At 33.3% G+C, this 15,775-nt stretch overlaps 1 protein-coding gene across 2 annotated transcripts; it reads right to left on the bottom strand.

Moving 5' to 3' along the window:
* Positions 1-3,654: 3,654 nt before the first annotated feature.
* Positions 3,655-7,876, bottom strand: LOC124136476. Of its 2 annotated transcripts, XM_048396706.1 has the most exons (4): positions 7,320-7,876; positions 6,049-6,078; positions 5,706-5,804; positions 4,997-5,351 (listed from the first exon to the last, which is right to left on the bottom strand). In XM_048396706.1, the coding sequence occupies exons 1-4, from the start codon at positions 7,623-7,625 to the stop codon at positions 5,283-5,285; spliced, it is 504 nt and encodes a 167-aa protein (XP_048252663.1). In that variant the 5' UTR covers positions 7,626-7,876; the 3' UTR covers positions 4,997-5,282. The 2 variants fall into 2 exon arrangements, with proteins under 2 accessions (XP_046358351.1, XP_048252663.1); XM_046502395.2 differs by lacking the exons at positions 4,997-5,351; positions 6,049-6,078; positions 7,320-7,876 and adding exons at positions 3,655-3,970; positions 4,923-4,988 and having other exon boundaries at positions 5,706-6,042.
* Positions 7,877-15,775: the final 7,899 nt, after the last annotated feature.

The following is a 15,775-nucleotide window of genomic DNA, read 5'->3' as shown; positions in this document are numbered from 1 at the left end:
AAATTACAGTTTCATCGTAGATATACAACATATAAGGAATCTAACAATAACACGGGGATTCAGCCAATTTGGTCCAAATTTAGTGTTGGAATATATCAGTTTATGGGACTTTAGCCAATTTGGTCCAGTTTCAAAACTGTGGAAAAATCTTCAAAATTCAGTAAAAATTTGAAAATTCCTTCTGGGATGTTGCCGTTTAGTCTGGTTATGTGTATTTAGGCATACATATAAAAGAAGAGAAAAATATATTCTTGGAAATCATCAGTTTATGGGACTTTAGCCAATTTGGTCCAATTTCAGTACTGTGAAAAAACCTGTAAAATTCAGTCAAACTTTGAAAATTCATTCTGGGATGTTGCCATTTAGTCTGGTTATGTGTATTTAGGCAAGATATACATATAAAAGAAGAGAAAAATATATTCTTGGAAATCATCAGTTTATGGGACTTTAGCCAATTTGGTCCAATTTCAGTACTGTGAAAAAATCTTCAAAATTTAGTCCAAATTTAAAAATTCATTCTGGGATGTTGCCATTAAGTCTGGTTATGTGTATTTAGGCAAGGTATACATATAAAAGAAGAAAAAATTATATTCTTGGAAATCATCTGTTTATGGGACTTTAGCCAATTTGGTCCAATTTTAATAATGTGAAAAAATCTTCAAAATTCAGTCAAAATGTGAAATTTCATTTTATGATGGAGCAGTTGAATTTTTCAATGTATTTTAAGGAAAGAAACAAATAGAAAAAAAGAATAAAAATAATATCCTTTGAAATCACCTCATTATTGGACTTTAGCCAATTTGGGCCAGTTTCAGTAATTTGGAAAAAATAATAATATTATCTCAGTCAAAATTTGAAAACTTTATCTGTGATGTTGACTTAAGTTGATTATGTGTATTTCAGCATAGAACATACGAAAAAGTAAAATCCTTTGAAATCATCAATTTTAGTATTTAAGCCAATGTGTTCCATATTTCAATTGGGGGTGGAGGGGAATGGGTTGGTTAGCTCAGTGGTTGGTGAGCCTGCCTTCAGCCACTTGTTTCATCAGGGCGCTCACTGAAGATCCAGAGTTTGATTCCCATTAGCAGCAGTGGTGAAATAAGGGTGCAATGCTACATTGCGAATGCATGCTGCATAACACCCTCTGTCAGCCAGATACCAGCATTGTCCTCCAGGTCTTACTACATCACTTAACTACCATGGTGGTGTTGGTTCTCCTACATTAAATCTGGACGTCGTGAGATCAGTGAAATATTCTGGAAAGCCACATTCAAAACCAACTCACTCACTCCCTCACTTTATTTTCAATAATTTGGAAAAATCTTATGAAATAATATCCTTTGAAATAATCAAATCAGGTAATTTTGAGAAGTCAAAGAAAGTGAGTTAAAATTTGAAACTTCATGCACATGTGCTCTTTAACCCATCAGGCAATAAACCTATATGTATTCATGCCACACTGCTTTGCATATATGTATGTGGACATCCAACCTGGTGTGTGAGACTTACAATAGATTATCTTTCTATGTCATTTCAGAAACAAAGACAAATTTCAATTATAACTTTTATTACTTCACAAGAAATATCAACAGAAGAGTCCTTCACATACCAGTAAGCACTCATTACAATCCTTACTCAATCCTCACTTTCATTCATACACTAACTCTGAAACAAAAAATCTGACTTAAAATATACATTGAAGAAGAGTTCTAGTTCACCTAATAAAACCATCAATACATTTCATGTACATAATACATGCTCAAACAAAAGTAGATGAGGTACAAATTCGTCCACGTGATTGTGTTTATAATTCACATTTAATTGTGGCAGAACATCTGTTACAAAAAGGGTAGTTGGAGACACATGCAGAAAACTAAATGTGGAATGTTTTTGGTCTTTGTTAAATACAGAAGACAAATACATGAACCAACATTCACAACCATTCATTCACTCACACATGAACACTATTGTTGCATCATAAAGAATTCATTGATCTTTAAATATTTTGTATTACTATTGTATGCAATGTATTCTCGAACAATTCTACCTTATTTTTATTTGAATAATATAATTAAAATAACAGAAAAATATTATCTGTTTTGACCCAGTAGAAGAAAATGATACCAAGTGAATAAATTCATGACAACTCTGTAAAATAGATCACAAGCAAACAATCTAATTATTAACTAACTTCAAAGGACATGCATGTAACAAAGTCAACTTTACACAGAATAAACCCATATAGTATAAATATGTTCAGGCCAATGTGATGTCCAATATCAGTTAATGGCAATGTATATTGAAGCCCCTGTAGTCAAGAAAATACCTCTACGTGACAATCATGTTTTGGTAAATTGATTCATTAAAACCAGATACAATGTTTTCAAGTTCTATAGACTTAGATATGGACACCAACCTGCAAAAACATGTTACAATCTGAGCGCAAGAACTATATATGCAAGATTTGATGTTGAACTTTCAGTGTTTTACTAACATTTACTAACTTTTTTAAGAACAGGTTTACTCAATTGTAAGTATTAATCAATGATGACATCAGCCAAAATTATTGATAATAACCAGAAAATGGTTACTGCTATGCTTTTCAAATGAACAAACTGATGATCATATGATGATCAAATCACACCTTTTAGGAAATTTACATCTAAATATATTTTAGCAAAGTTTATTTTGACATTCAATGTAAACTGCTAATGTTATTAAACAAACACTGATAACAAGAGTCATGAGAATATGACACATCCCCCTGCAGCCTCACAATATATCATCAATCTCATAAATAAGAATAAAAAATAAAAGGTTATAAAAAATTGTCTATATTCAAACATATCCAAAGTCACATCAACAATATCTGACTGATCATTTTCCAATTTGTTTTGAAGATATCATTAATATTCTTTCTCCTTTTAAAGAAATTCAACTCAACTGAATGTAACTCAAACTTTATTCCAGAAAAAGTAACAACTTGAAACCTTAAAACATTGTTCAGTAGCAAAAGACAATTGTCCACTATCTGATTAATCATTCTGCATGTTTCATGAAAACATGTCTCATAATTCTTAAATTTTGATCTTGAACAACACCCCACTCCATCTAAATCCAAGTTCAAATTGTTTCAATGTCAACAGACAGACTTTCAATAAATCCAGAAATAGCTAAAAGCACAAGTTTACTGCTATAATGATACACATGCCTTTTCTTTATGATCAGGTTAGTTACAAGGAGAACCGTTAAGATCTGTTTCTATAGTATACCCCTATTCTTTTTTCGATTATTGATTCACCAAAACATGCTACATCAAATAGTTTGGAAATTCATAAACATGGATAAGTTTAACACACACAATGATCTGCACTAACATGGTGTTACTATATTCACTGAAATATACATCAATGGGAGGAGACTGAGGCATGTTCTATACACATATGTGAATGATTTGTTTGTTTGTTGTTTAACGCCACACTCAGCAATATTCCAGCTATATGATGGCGGTCTGTAAAATAATCAAGTCTGGACCAGACAATCCAGTGATTGACATCATGAGCATCGATCTACGCATTGGGGATCGATGACATGTATCAACCAAGTCAGCGAGCCTGACCACCCGATCCTGTTAGTCGCCTTTTACAACAAGCATAGTCGCCTTTTACGGCAAGGATGGTTGCTGAAGACCTGTTCTACCCTGGAATCTTCATGGGTCCATATGTGAATGAAAGAAAGGTACAGAGAACAACCAAACCACATCAAGGCATCAATGAGTTGGCTGCATTCATTAAAACAGTAACCCTTTCAAAGGAGCATCATAATTATGCAATTAAAGCTCTTTTGAATGCAATTCTGTCCTTTGACACTCTGGGTTGATTGAAGAGTAGGTTCTCCCTGTCAGTTTCTCAGCAAGGAATATGATTACTTCCTTAATGGCCACATACCGATGCAGTGCCATGCAGCCCTGTAATAAATTAGAGCATATTTATAACCAGACTCAATTTTAAGAATAAAATAAATATCTCCAGTTCCAGTTTCATAAATGTAAGTTGTAACTGGAATAATTGGAAATCATTTACTTGCCAAAAATTCAAAGAATTAGTTTTTTACAATTACAATGAATATATTTATTTTCAGTAGCTTCACTAGTTACATTGTACTTGATTATTACTTTACAAGACTATTATCTCATTCTTTGGTGTCTCCATTTTCACAATACTAAATGTTTTTCCAATGTGGGATATATTCTAACAAAATATGACTGAATTTCTGTTCCCTTTCACCAAATTGGTTCGTTTCTGTTTAGCATTCATTCCAGTGAGTGTTTAATAATAATGTATCTAACAACATTGTACCTATAACTATGTACCAGAAATCAAACAAGCAAACCTGTACACATAATACATACTATTATATTTCTGGAACATGTCTGCTTCAGATAATACAACCTAAAATTGTCAATAATGAAATGTAACAGACATGTTTGTTTTCCTAACTGAAGGAGACAAACACGTATAGAGGATATTTGACTTTCCCTGTCGAATACAGTGTTTATCTCATCGAGTGAAGTTGACTAGTTTGTATTTTCATGAGTGGCGTAGCCGCAAGTGTAAAAATTAAACTTTTCAACTTCACGAGATGACATAAACACGGTATTCGACAGGGAAAGTCAAATGTTCTATTTATTCTATTCTTCCTTATTGCTGAATTTTATGAAAACCGGACCGATGACTCGCAAATTCAGTACATTCACTGTGTCAGTCGTCTTGTTGCCTGGTGATACACATTAAGTCATCACATTGTTTACTTTTTTATTTTGATATCTAACTCAGTGTAGATGCAGGTTTTATTTTAACCGATAAATGCAGTATTTCACCGATAGAAATAGAATAATAAATTGTATTTTCTGTGCTTACTGTGTGTACTCCATTGGAAGTTCCGGCACAGTAAAGATCTGAGTCACTGGCTTAGTGTAAGGGCGACTGAAAGGAATCAAAGGTGGTCAGTGACATTAATGTGAAATTTAGACCATGAGCAATTTTCAATGTATCAATTTCATCTGTATGTCTAATCAAATGATAAGCTTCTTCTGTGAATATGCTTTAGATGTAAACTTTTCCTAATCACATTTAACTACTGCTCTGTTCTCATTCAATTTGGTAAACACTGGTAAATATATGCTCAAAACAACATGCATAAAACTGTGAATTTACACTGATTTTAAATTTGTGCCATTGGGGACTTTAGAAAAGAATCTACACTATTCACCATTATTCTTACAGTTTATCTCTCACTAGACGGCGTGTCAAGGATTGCCCCAGCCACTGAAGTATGTGCCCATACATCTGAAATTTGTTTTGCCATGTATAAAGTACAATTCACTGAGCAACTGATATCATCAACTATTTGCCATTTTTTCCCCCAAACATTTTACTTTAATCTTCATGAACACTTATATTTTACCTATATGCAGAAAAGTGTATGTCAGAAACAAAAGAACATGTACATTGTGTTTATTGCATAAGATGATGATTACTATCACAACATAAGAATTGTTACAGTCATGGGATTGAAACTTTTTCAACAATGAAATTTTGGAAATTTTCTCTACTAAATTGTGGACTTAGGACTTAATTGTGAACATTATCATTCTCATACTTTAATGAAATTTAGCTGTACATATGAATTCATTTTCTTACTTCAGCAGACACAAAATCTGACCCAAATCCAGCCTTGACTTCATGGTAGGGATACTTGGTAACAAACCAGTTGTGTCTCTCACCACGTCCTTGTCCCCACTGTAAAGACAAAAGTGCCTCAAGAATGCCACATTCATTTTATATTGACTGTTGTGTGATGTTGGTGTATATGTGACTGCTAACTTTCAATGTGATATACAGGAATATCAACAACAGTGTTATATAAAAGGAAAGGATACATACATTGAATTGGTTTATTTTGGCCAGATGTGATGTGCATTTTTAGGACTTCAGATCATTCTCCATGGCCATGTACTTTATAGAGTATATTACCTGAACTTACCCTCTTAATGTAACTGCAAACTTCTGATTTCTGTGAAGAAAAGTCAAACAGTCAATTCATTAGACAGTTTCCGCTTTAACAGTTTAAATTTCAACAAGCATATAGTCGACGAAGTCATCTATATTCCCTGCCAACCTTAACATGTAATGGTCCGAAACCAGGTAAACTAACTCAACATTTCTTTAAGCCCAAGTTCAAAGAGCTGCCATGAAAACCTTAAAATAAAGCGTTCTAAAATTGTTGAATAGCAAAAGGCACCAGTTCAGCATGTGTTTGATTCAAAATACTAAATGGTTTAGCAGTTATTTTCTGGAAATGAACCCTACCCTCATAGAACCTAAGTCCAACTTGTTGCCATAAAAATGTTAAAAAAAAAACATTCAAAAATTTCTAAATATTAAAAGGCACCATTTCAGAATGTGCCTGGTAGACATGCTAAGTTTTGTTAGAAAGTATTGAACGTTTTTTCAGTTATACTCCGCGAACCAACCCCACCCTCATATTAATGTTAAGTCCAACTTGTTGCCATGGAAACTAAAAAAAAATCAAAATTTATAAAGTCCTAAAACAACAACTATTCACTCAGCCTGTCCATGATAGCAAAGACAAGGTACTGCAGGGTAGGAAACAGGGGGATCTGAGTTGAACTCATTAAGAAAGTCTAGCTGGCAGCTGAGTGTAGTTGGGAATTCTGGATAGTGTTATGACAAATCAAACATAATTAATGTCAGAGTTATGTAGAAATTAAGTTTAAGCATAAGATGTAGTCTGGCTGCAGAAACCATAACTCTGTGATGTTGCACCCTATAATTACTACCCCAATATGTGCAGCTGGTATACGGATTCCGCAGCTAGATGTTCTACGGTTTCCGCAGCTAGTTGTACTATGGTTTCCACAGCTAGATGTACTATGTTTTTTGCAGCTAGATGTACTATGTTTTTTGCAGCTAGATGTACTATGTTTTTTACAGCTAGATGTACTATGGTTTCCGCAGCTAGATGTACTACGGTTTCCGCAGCTAGATGTACTACAGTTTCCGCAGCTAGATGTACTATGTTTTTTGCAGCTAGATGTACTATGTTTTTTGCAGCTAGATGTACTACGGTTTCCGCAGCTAGATGTACTACAGTTTCCGCAGCTAGATGTACTATGTTTTTTGCAGCTAGATGTACTATGTTTTTTGCAGCTAGATGTACTATGGTTTCCGCAGCTAGATGTACTATGGTTTCTGCAGATACATGTGTAATGGTAATACATGGTAATATCTCACCTTGTTTTCAAAGAAATCAGCTGTGACTCGAAGGGAACCTGAATAGTAAATTAAAGTAATTTTAGTATTAACATGATTAATCCGTATTGAAGTGACAATCAGTGGTGAAAGTGGGAGTGTGAACACTCCCAAAGTAGAATTTCTTTTAATCATTCCCACACCAACACTGAGTTTGGAACAATGATAAAAACCATTGAAACAGAGAGAAAAATGGTTGAACTTTGATATAAGAGAATGCTTGGTTACTTGAAAATTGTCTTTGAAGCTGGCCAATTTTGGCCTTTTTAGGCTAATTTTGTACCACATTTTCTCCTCAAAAGACTAATCTAGTCACATAATTGGCATAATTTTATGTTTACAATGCAACCAGATGACATTTGCTTGGTTGTCCATCATGTTTCTGTAAATACCTGCAGAAATCACAAAGATTGGGCTTTACAGGCAAAAATTTGAACTGGGAGTGTGGACCAGGAGGCTCCCAATTTGGGGAGCCTAGGTGTCAAGTCTCAAGGGTCGGCTGAGAAAGCCCACGTGACAACTATTTTCATAACGTCTACGGTTCCTGAAAAATCCATTGAGTGATAGATAACAATGATCAATCAATCAACGTATTATCAGTTAACCCTTTGAACAAAGTATGTTGTTTTTACATCGGCACTTCACGCCATAGTATGAGTGTATTCCCTTTGTTTTAGTAAACCTAGACATGTAAACACTCACTTTTGACATATCCACTGTGCAAGATAAAAGTGATTAATCAATCAACGTATTTTCTGTTAATCCTTTGATGACTAGGAACGATCCGTTGATTTACAAAAAAAAGTAAATCAACTGATCATTCACCTCTTGCTGGTCTGATATATGCATATTACATAACACACATTTCACCTCACTTCAAACCTGGATTTAGATTGAATAATTACCACAGACACAATAAATGCCAAATGGGAACCTTTGTCAGGTAATCTAAGTGATGCTACCACTAATTGTACCTGTAATAAATTCATTAACTGAGTATCAAGGGAATGACGACAAATACACAAGTGTAGGGTTATACGAGAAAACGTGGATGACAACAAGGGAGTAGCAATCGTATTATCGACGCAATCTGAAATCTGAGAATGCTTTCACTGCATGGATACCTTTTTTTATTATTAAACTATAACCATCTGGGGTATTTCCAAATGACGACATCCGATGAGCTCCGCCGTTCTTTTTGTCTGTTTGTTTAGGCTGAAGAAATTAATTAACATGCGCCCTTTGTCGAAATCTTTATAGATCACAGTTAACCAATCAGTGTTTATGCAAAAATGCGTAAAACAAATATTGCCTCCAGTCTCCAAGTTTATTTGCTGTCCTTGCAGACGGTAGACCAGTCTCTGGTCACGCTCAGTTGCGTTGCGTATCATCCGGGTACTCACGGGGGAAAAAACAATAACAAAGGCAACAACCAGTCCGGGGAATTCCGTTAGATCAGTGCCCCTTTAAATGTAGTTCACTGTAACAATATTCATTGTTAAAAAATATACAATATTCAGCCATAAGGCCTATGAGACACCTCAGACAATAATATTTAGATGCACTTCATAAGCATACTCATTGGGAAAATAAAATAAAAGCACATAAAACATAGGTGTCATTTTCCCGTGGTTTCAACACTAAAGTGTTCTCATTTTGGTTTTAATAAAAGAATGTTAGATTATGAATCCACAATGCCATTTAGAAAGTGGTCAAATGTAACTAATGTTATATTTGGGATAACACTTTCTGAGTAAAGTACAGATTCTAGTACTTTTAGTACTTTTGGGGGGTTGAGTCCCGTGCAGGATTCGAACCCACACCTGACAGGGTGAGGCACCTAATCGCCAGCACACAAAGTCAGCCACTCAGCCACCGAGGCTTCCACAAAAATGAAAGTCCGACAACTTACTAGAATCTGTACTTTACTAAGAAAGTGTTATCCCAAATATAACATTAGTTACAATGTTAGATTAGCTAGGTATATGATCTTGAATGTGATGTCCTGATGGAAAAACAAATGTTTAATTAAACACATCTTTTCTTTTCATTGAGAATATTATGCCTAATTGATAAAGCTTGAATATTTGATACTTATAAAGAAATTTACAGTGCTTGATCTCTGTGAACTGGCACAAATGAAATAACTTTCTGGTAATGAAATCATTTCAGAGAGGATCCATAGTGCAGCATCCTTACATATAACATGTAAGACATGAGTGAGTATTGTTTTTTACGCCGCTTTTTGCAATATTCCAGCAATATCACGGCGGGGGACACCAGAAATGGGCTTCACTCATTGTACCCATGTTGGGAATCGAACCCGGGTCTTCGGCGTGACGAGCGATCGCTTTAACCACTAGGCAACCCGACCGCCCCTGTAAGACATGAAGCAAAATCTTTCAGTAATGATAGAAACATTTAATTTTTAAAATATTAATCAGATAATGAAAGCAGAAATTCTCCCATGAAAAAAAACTCACTATAGAATTTTGGGTAGATCTCACTAACAGCATGAGGTGAATACATTCTAAATGTGTGTGTATGATGCACTAGTCACCCCTTGTCAGAGGCCATTAAACACTTTACAGGGGTAGAAACTAACAGTTTTAGTCCACTAGTCCTTGATAACAAGTAGCAAAAGCCTTATAAACGGCAAATTTCTACTAGTCCTTATGATACCTTAACCATTGGGCAGTTTGGCAAGAACTACAGGACTAGTGCCAATTTCTAACGCTGCTTTATGTCAATTATCTCTCACTCATAATCATTAAAATCAGGGTATTTCAGCATATCAAAACTTGGGTGTTTGAAAATTTAATCTTATTATATGCAAAGTAGTTAAATACTGTGTTTTCTCAGACAAAAAGTGATATTTTCACTGCAGTGAAATATAATTTTTCTCGTCACTGCACTGAATTCAATTGTGTGATATCACTGCTATACAGCAAGTACAATGGCATGATGACACCGAAACAATCACATGACATCACTTGAACAATTTTGTGATGTCACTGACAATGATAAGACGTTGCAACAAGATGCGATGTTGGGAAAATTTGTACTGTGATCAGCACATTTGAATGTGTAATTTTCATAAAAATAGCATATAATATAAAGGACATTGCGAAACTTGAAATATCCTCTATTATTGTCAGAATCATAAGAAGAAGCTGTACACCAATTCTGAAGGCAATGACTGGTTAATGACAAAGTAATTTGAAAAAACTATTATTTCTTCTACAAGCATAGCTAAAAGCTGGTGTCATAGCAGCCATACTGAATTTTGTTTTAAGGCATACTATATTTTTAAAGTGGAAAGCCCACATCCTTTTAGAAAAGATATAATAAATACAATCCCTGATAAACCAAGATGATATCCAGAAAGAAAAAAAGCTTGACATGACCATTAACAAATTTTAAACTGGTAGACATCATTAATGACCAAGAATCTAGCCAAACTGCAATTCTTTTTCAAACAACCATGAGCGTCGCCTTCCCATTATGCCTACTGGTTAAACAAACACACCATACAGTTGAGTAAATGCTAATTACCACCGGTCACCCCTCCTGACTAAGTTAGTTAACCTGTCTAAAGGTAGACAGATTAGGAATAGAATCATTGACAAATGTAGGTTCTCACTTGTACATGTATAAACATGCATAAAGAAATGCAAGAATACATGTCATGCAGGAGTACAATCAATATATTTCTATGTAGCTTCAAATGAATGTACATGTATGTAATTTCCACACACCATTTTAATGATGCCATTATGTTTTTTATGAATCATTTGCCTATGACCGGATGTTGTATTTTTAGTAACCCATTATGTATAGTTTGTTTGTTTGTGCCATAATAACAAAATAAGTTTCTTTTTCTTCTGATAATTTTTATGCTCATCATCATAAATGGTTTGTTTTCAGCTTTACAACAACATATTTCACTGATGGTATTATTATTATTATTTTTTATGCTAAGAGAACATAATTACAAATGTACTAAGTTGTGTGCATTTTACCTACATATCTTGTTTTTATACATTTTCATAATGTGTTACCTTCAAAATGTTCACAACACTACATAAAGTGTAATCATGAAGACACGACCTTGGTTCATGATGTTATCAGTAGGAGACCATTTCTCTATAAATTGTCATTGTGTCAGTGAAGTGAATGTTTAACATTTTATTTTCACAATATTCCATGTAAGTGGTCTTATTCTACTTTCTAGACCAGTTCATTTTCACATGGGTAAGCTAAGTTTATTACATATTTGTCAGTAGGCATAATGGCAGTGAAACCCATCAACATCCTGCTATGACCAACATATTGATTTTTTTCAAAATCAAAATCCATCTTTGTTGTGGAGAAACATATCATAACTGTACTTTCAAACTCTGGAATTTTGAAAGTTAGTAGATTTTGAGAAGATAAGTGTGGCGAGATAAGTGTCTAGCTGAAATATAAAGAGGATAGTTTCAAAATGAAAACCTTACTTTGTTGGTGCCAGACCCATAGGAACAGACGATGGCCCAATCCCCATAACAAAAGCTCACTTTAATGTTGTCAAGGTGAGCTTAAAATGCAATGAAATCATACTTTATTCGATGTTCTACTGAAATGAAAGTGATACTTAAACTTTGTACTGCCAGTATTAGCATAATTTTTTCACAAATGAAGAAGCCATATTCAAAGAATATATTTCTATCACTTATCTGTCTCTTCACTGTAGGATACAAGATGTTCTCAGATGTGGATGTTGTTGCTCCTGAATTACATATTGAAGATGTCATGACGTTTAATACAGCACTTAACCAGCTGTAATATTGGAACATGATTCAATTCAACACATGTCCAACCACTACAACATGGAGAACTTCTGCATTACTATCGGGAAGCTTCTGAATGTGGACAAATCTGTTCCATCAACATGAGGAAACCTGAAATGACAAAAATAAAGTATGTGATGCAGGACCAAATTAGCTAAAATCCCATAAATTGATGATTCCAATGGATTTTCTTTTCTTTTTTAATACATACTCCTCACTTCAATACACATAATCAGACAAAACTGCAACATTTCAGATTGAATTTTTAAATTTTGCCTAAATTTTAAAGATTTCTTCCAAATTACTGAAATTGGACCAAATTGGCTAAAGTTCAGTATTGAGATGATTTCAAAGCATATGATTTTTTGTGTTTTTTTTCTATTTGTTCCTTGCCTTAAAATACATTACAAGACTAAACTGCTCCATCATATTAATGAAATTTCAAATTTGGACTGAATTTTGAAGATTCTTCCACAGTACTGAAATTGGACCAAATTGGCTAAAGTCCCATAAACTGATGATTTCAAAGGATATAATTTTTCTTCTTTTATGTTTATACCTTGCCTAAATATACATAACCAGAGTAAATGGCAACATCCCAGAATGAATTTTCAAATTTTGACTGAATTTTACAGGTTTTTTCACAGTATTGAAATTGGACCAAATTGGCTAAAGTCCCATAAACTGATGATTTCCAAGAATATATTTTTCTCTTCTTTTATATGTATACCTTGCCTAAATACACATAACCAGACTTAATGGCAACATCCCAGAATGAATTTTTAAATTTGGACTAAATTTTGAAGATTTTTTCATAGTACTGAAATTGGACCAAATTGGCTAAAGTCCCATAAACTGATGATTTCCAAGAATATATTTTTCTCTTCTTTTATATGTATATCTTGCCTAAATACACATAACCAGACTTAATGGCAACATCCCAGAATGAATTTTTAAATTTGGACTGAATTTTAGAGATTTTTTCACAGTACTGAAATTGGACCAAATTGGCTAAAGTCCGATAAACAGATGATTTCAAAAAATATATTTTTCTCTTCTTTTATATGTATACCTTGCCCAAATACACATAACCAGACTTAATGGCAACATCCCAGAATGAATTTTTAAATTTGGACTAAATTTTGAAGATTTTTTCATAGTACTGAAATTGGACCAAATTGGCTAAAGTCCCATAAACTGATGATTTCCAAGAATATATTTTTCTCTTCTTTTATATGTATATCTTGCCTAAATACACATAACCAGACTAAATGGCAACATCCCAGAATGAATTTTTAAATTTGGACTAAATTTTGAAGATTTTTTCATAGTACTGAAATTGGACCAAATTGGCTAAAGTCCCATAAACTGATGATTTCCAAGAATATTTTTTTCTCTTCTTTTATATGTATATCTTGCCTAAATACACATAACCAGACTAAATGGCAACATCCCAGATTGCATTTTCAAATTTGGACTGAATTTTAGATATTTTTTCACAGTACTGAAATTGGACCAAATTGGCTAAAGTCCCATAAACTGATGATTTCCAAGAATATATATTTCTCTTCTTTTATATGTATACCTTGCCTAAATACACATAACCAGACTTAATGGCAACATCCCAGAATGAATTTTTCAATTTGGACTAAATTTTGAAGATTTTTTCACAGTACTGAAATTGGACCAAATTGGCTAAAGTCCCATAAACTGATGATTTCCAAAAATATATTTTTCTCTTCTTTTATATGTATACCTTGCCTAAATACACATAACCAGACTAAATGGCAACATCCCAGAATGAATTTTTCAATTTGGACTAAATTTTGAAGATTTTTTCACAGTACTGAAATTGGACCAAATTGGCTAAAGTCCCATAAACTGATGATTTCCAAAAATATATTTTTCTCTTCTTTTATATGTATACCTTGCCTAAATACACATAACCAGACTTAATGGCAACATCCCAGAATGAATTTTCAAATTTTGACTGAATTTTACAGGTTTTTTCACAGTATTGAAATTGGACCAAATTGGCTTAAGTCCCATAAACTGATGATTTCCAAGAATATATTTTTCTCTTCTTTTATATGTATATCTTGCCTAAATACACATAACCAGACTTAATGGCAACATCCCAGAATGAATTTTTAAATTTGGACTGAATTTTAGAGATTTTTTCACAGTACTGAAATTGGACCAAATTGGCTAAAGTCACATAAACTGATGATTTCCAAGAATATATTTTTCTCTTCTTTTATATGTATACCTTGCCTAAATACACATTACCAGACTAAACGGCAACATCCCAGAATGAATTTTCAAAGTTTGACTGAATTTTACAGGTTTTTTCATAGTACTGAAATTGGACCAAATTGGCTAAAGTCCCATAAACTGATGATTTCCAAGAATATATTTTTCTCTTCTTTTATATGTATACCTTGCCTAAATACACATAACCAGACTTAATGGCAACATCCCAGAATGAATTTTTAAATTTGGACTAAATTTTGAATTTTTTTTCACAGTACTGAAATTGGACCAAATTGGCTAAAGTCCCATAAACTGATGATTTCCAAGAATATATTTTTCTCTTCTTTTATATGTATACCTTGCCTAAATACACATAACCAGACTAAATGGCAACATCCCAGATTGCATTTTCAAATTTGGACTGGATTTTAGATATTTTTTCACAGTACTGAAATTGGACCAAATTGGCTAAAGTCCCATAAACAGATGATTTCCAAGAATATATATTTCTCTTCTTTTATATGTATACCTTGCCTAAATACACATAACCAGACTTAATGGCAACATCCCAGAATGAATTTTTAAATTTGGACTAAATTTTGAAGATTTTTTCACAGTACTGAAATTGGACCAAATTGGCTAAAGTCCCATAAACTGATGATTTCCAAGAATATATGTTTCTCTTCTTTTATATGTATATCTTGCCTAAATACACATAACCAGACTAAATGGCAACATCCCAGATTGCATTTTCAAATTTGGACTGAATTTTAGATATTTTTTCACAGTACTGAAATTGGACCAAATTGGCTAAAGTCCCATAAACTGATGATTTCCAAGAATATATTTTTCTCTTCTTTTATATGTATACCTTGCCTAAATACACATAACCAGACTAAATGGCAACATCCCAGAATGAATTTTTCAATTTGGACTAAATTTTGAAGATTTTTTCACAGTACTGAAATTGGACCAAATTGGCTAAAGTCCCATAAACTGATGATTTCCAAAAATATATTTTTCTCTTCTTTTATATGTATACCTTGCCTAAATACACATAACCAGACTTAATGGCAACATCCCAGAATGAATTTTCAAATTTTGACTGAATTTTACAGGTTTTTTCACAGTATTGAAATTGGACCAAATTGGCTTAAGTCCCATAAACTGATGATTTCCAAGAATATATTTTTCTCTTCTTTTATATGTATATCTTGCCTAAATACACATAACCAGACTTAATGGCAACATCCCAGAATGAATTTTTAAATTTGGACTGAATTTTAGAGATTTTTTCACAGTACTGAAATTGGACCAAATTGGCTAAAGTCACATAAACTGATGATTTCCAAG

The sequence above is a fragment of the Haliotis rufescens genome, unplaced genomic scaffold (assembly GCF_023055435.1).
Source record: "Haliotis rufescens isolate VD_foot unplaced genomic scaffold, xgHalRufe1.0.p SCAF_1, whole genome shotgun sequence".
Lineage (NCBI taxonomy): Eukaryota > Metazoa > Mollusca > Gastropoda > Lepetellida > Haliotidae > Haliotis > Haliotis rufescens.
This window is presented reverse-complemented; position numbering and strand designations above follow the sequence as displayed.

Coding starts and splice junctions, on each gene's coding strand:
- LOC124136476 (XM_048396706.1), bottom strand. CDS start 7,625: ATGTGGTACAAAATTAGCCTAAAAAGGCCAAAATTGGCCAGCTTCAAA. Junction 6,079..7,319: donor CTGATTTCTTTGAAAACAAG/GTGAGATATTAC, acceptor TTTTCTTCACAG/AAATCAGAAGTTTGCAGTTA. Junction 5,805..6,048: donor TTTGCAGTTACATTAAGAGG/GTAAGTTCAGGT, acceptor TTGTCTTTACAG/TGGGGACAAGGACGTGGTGA.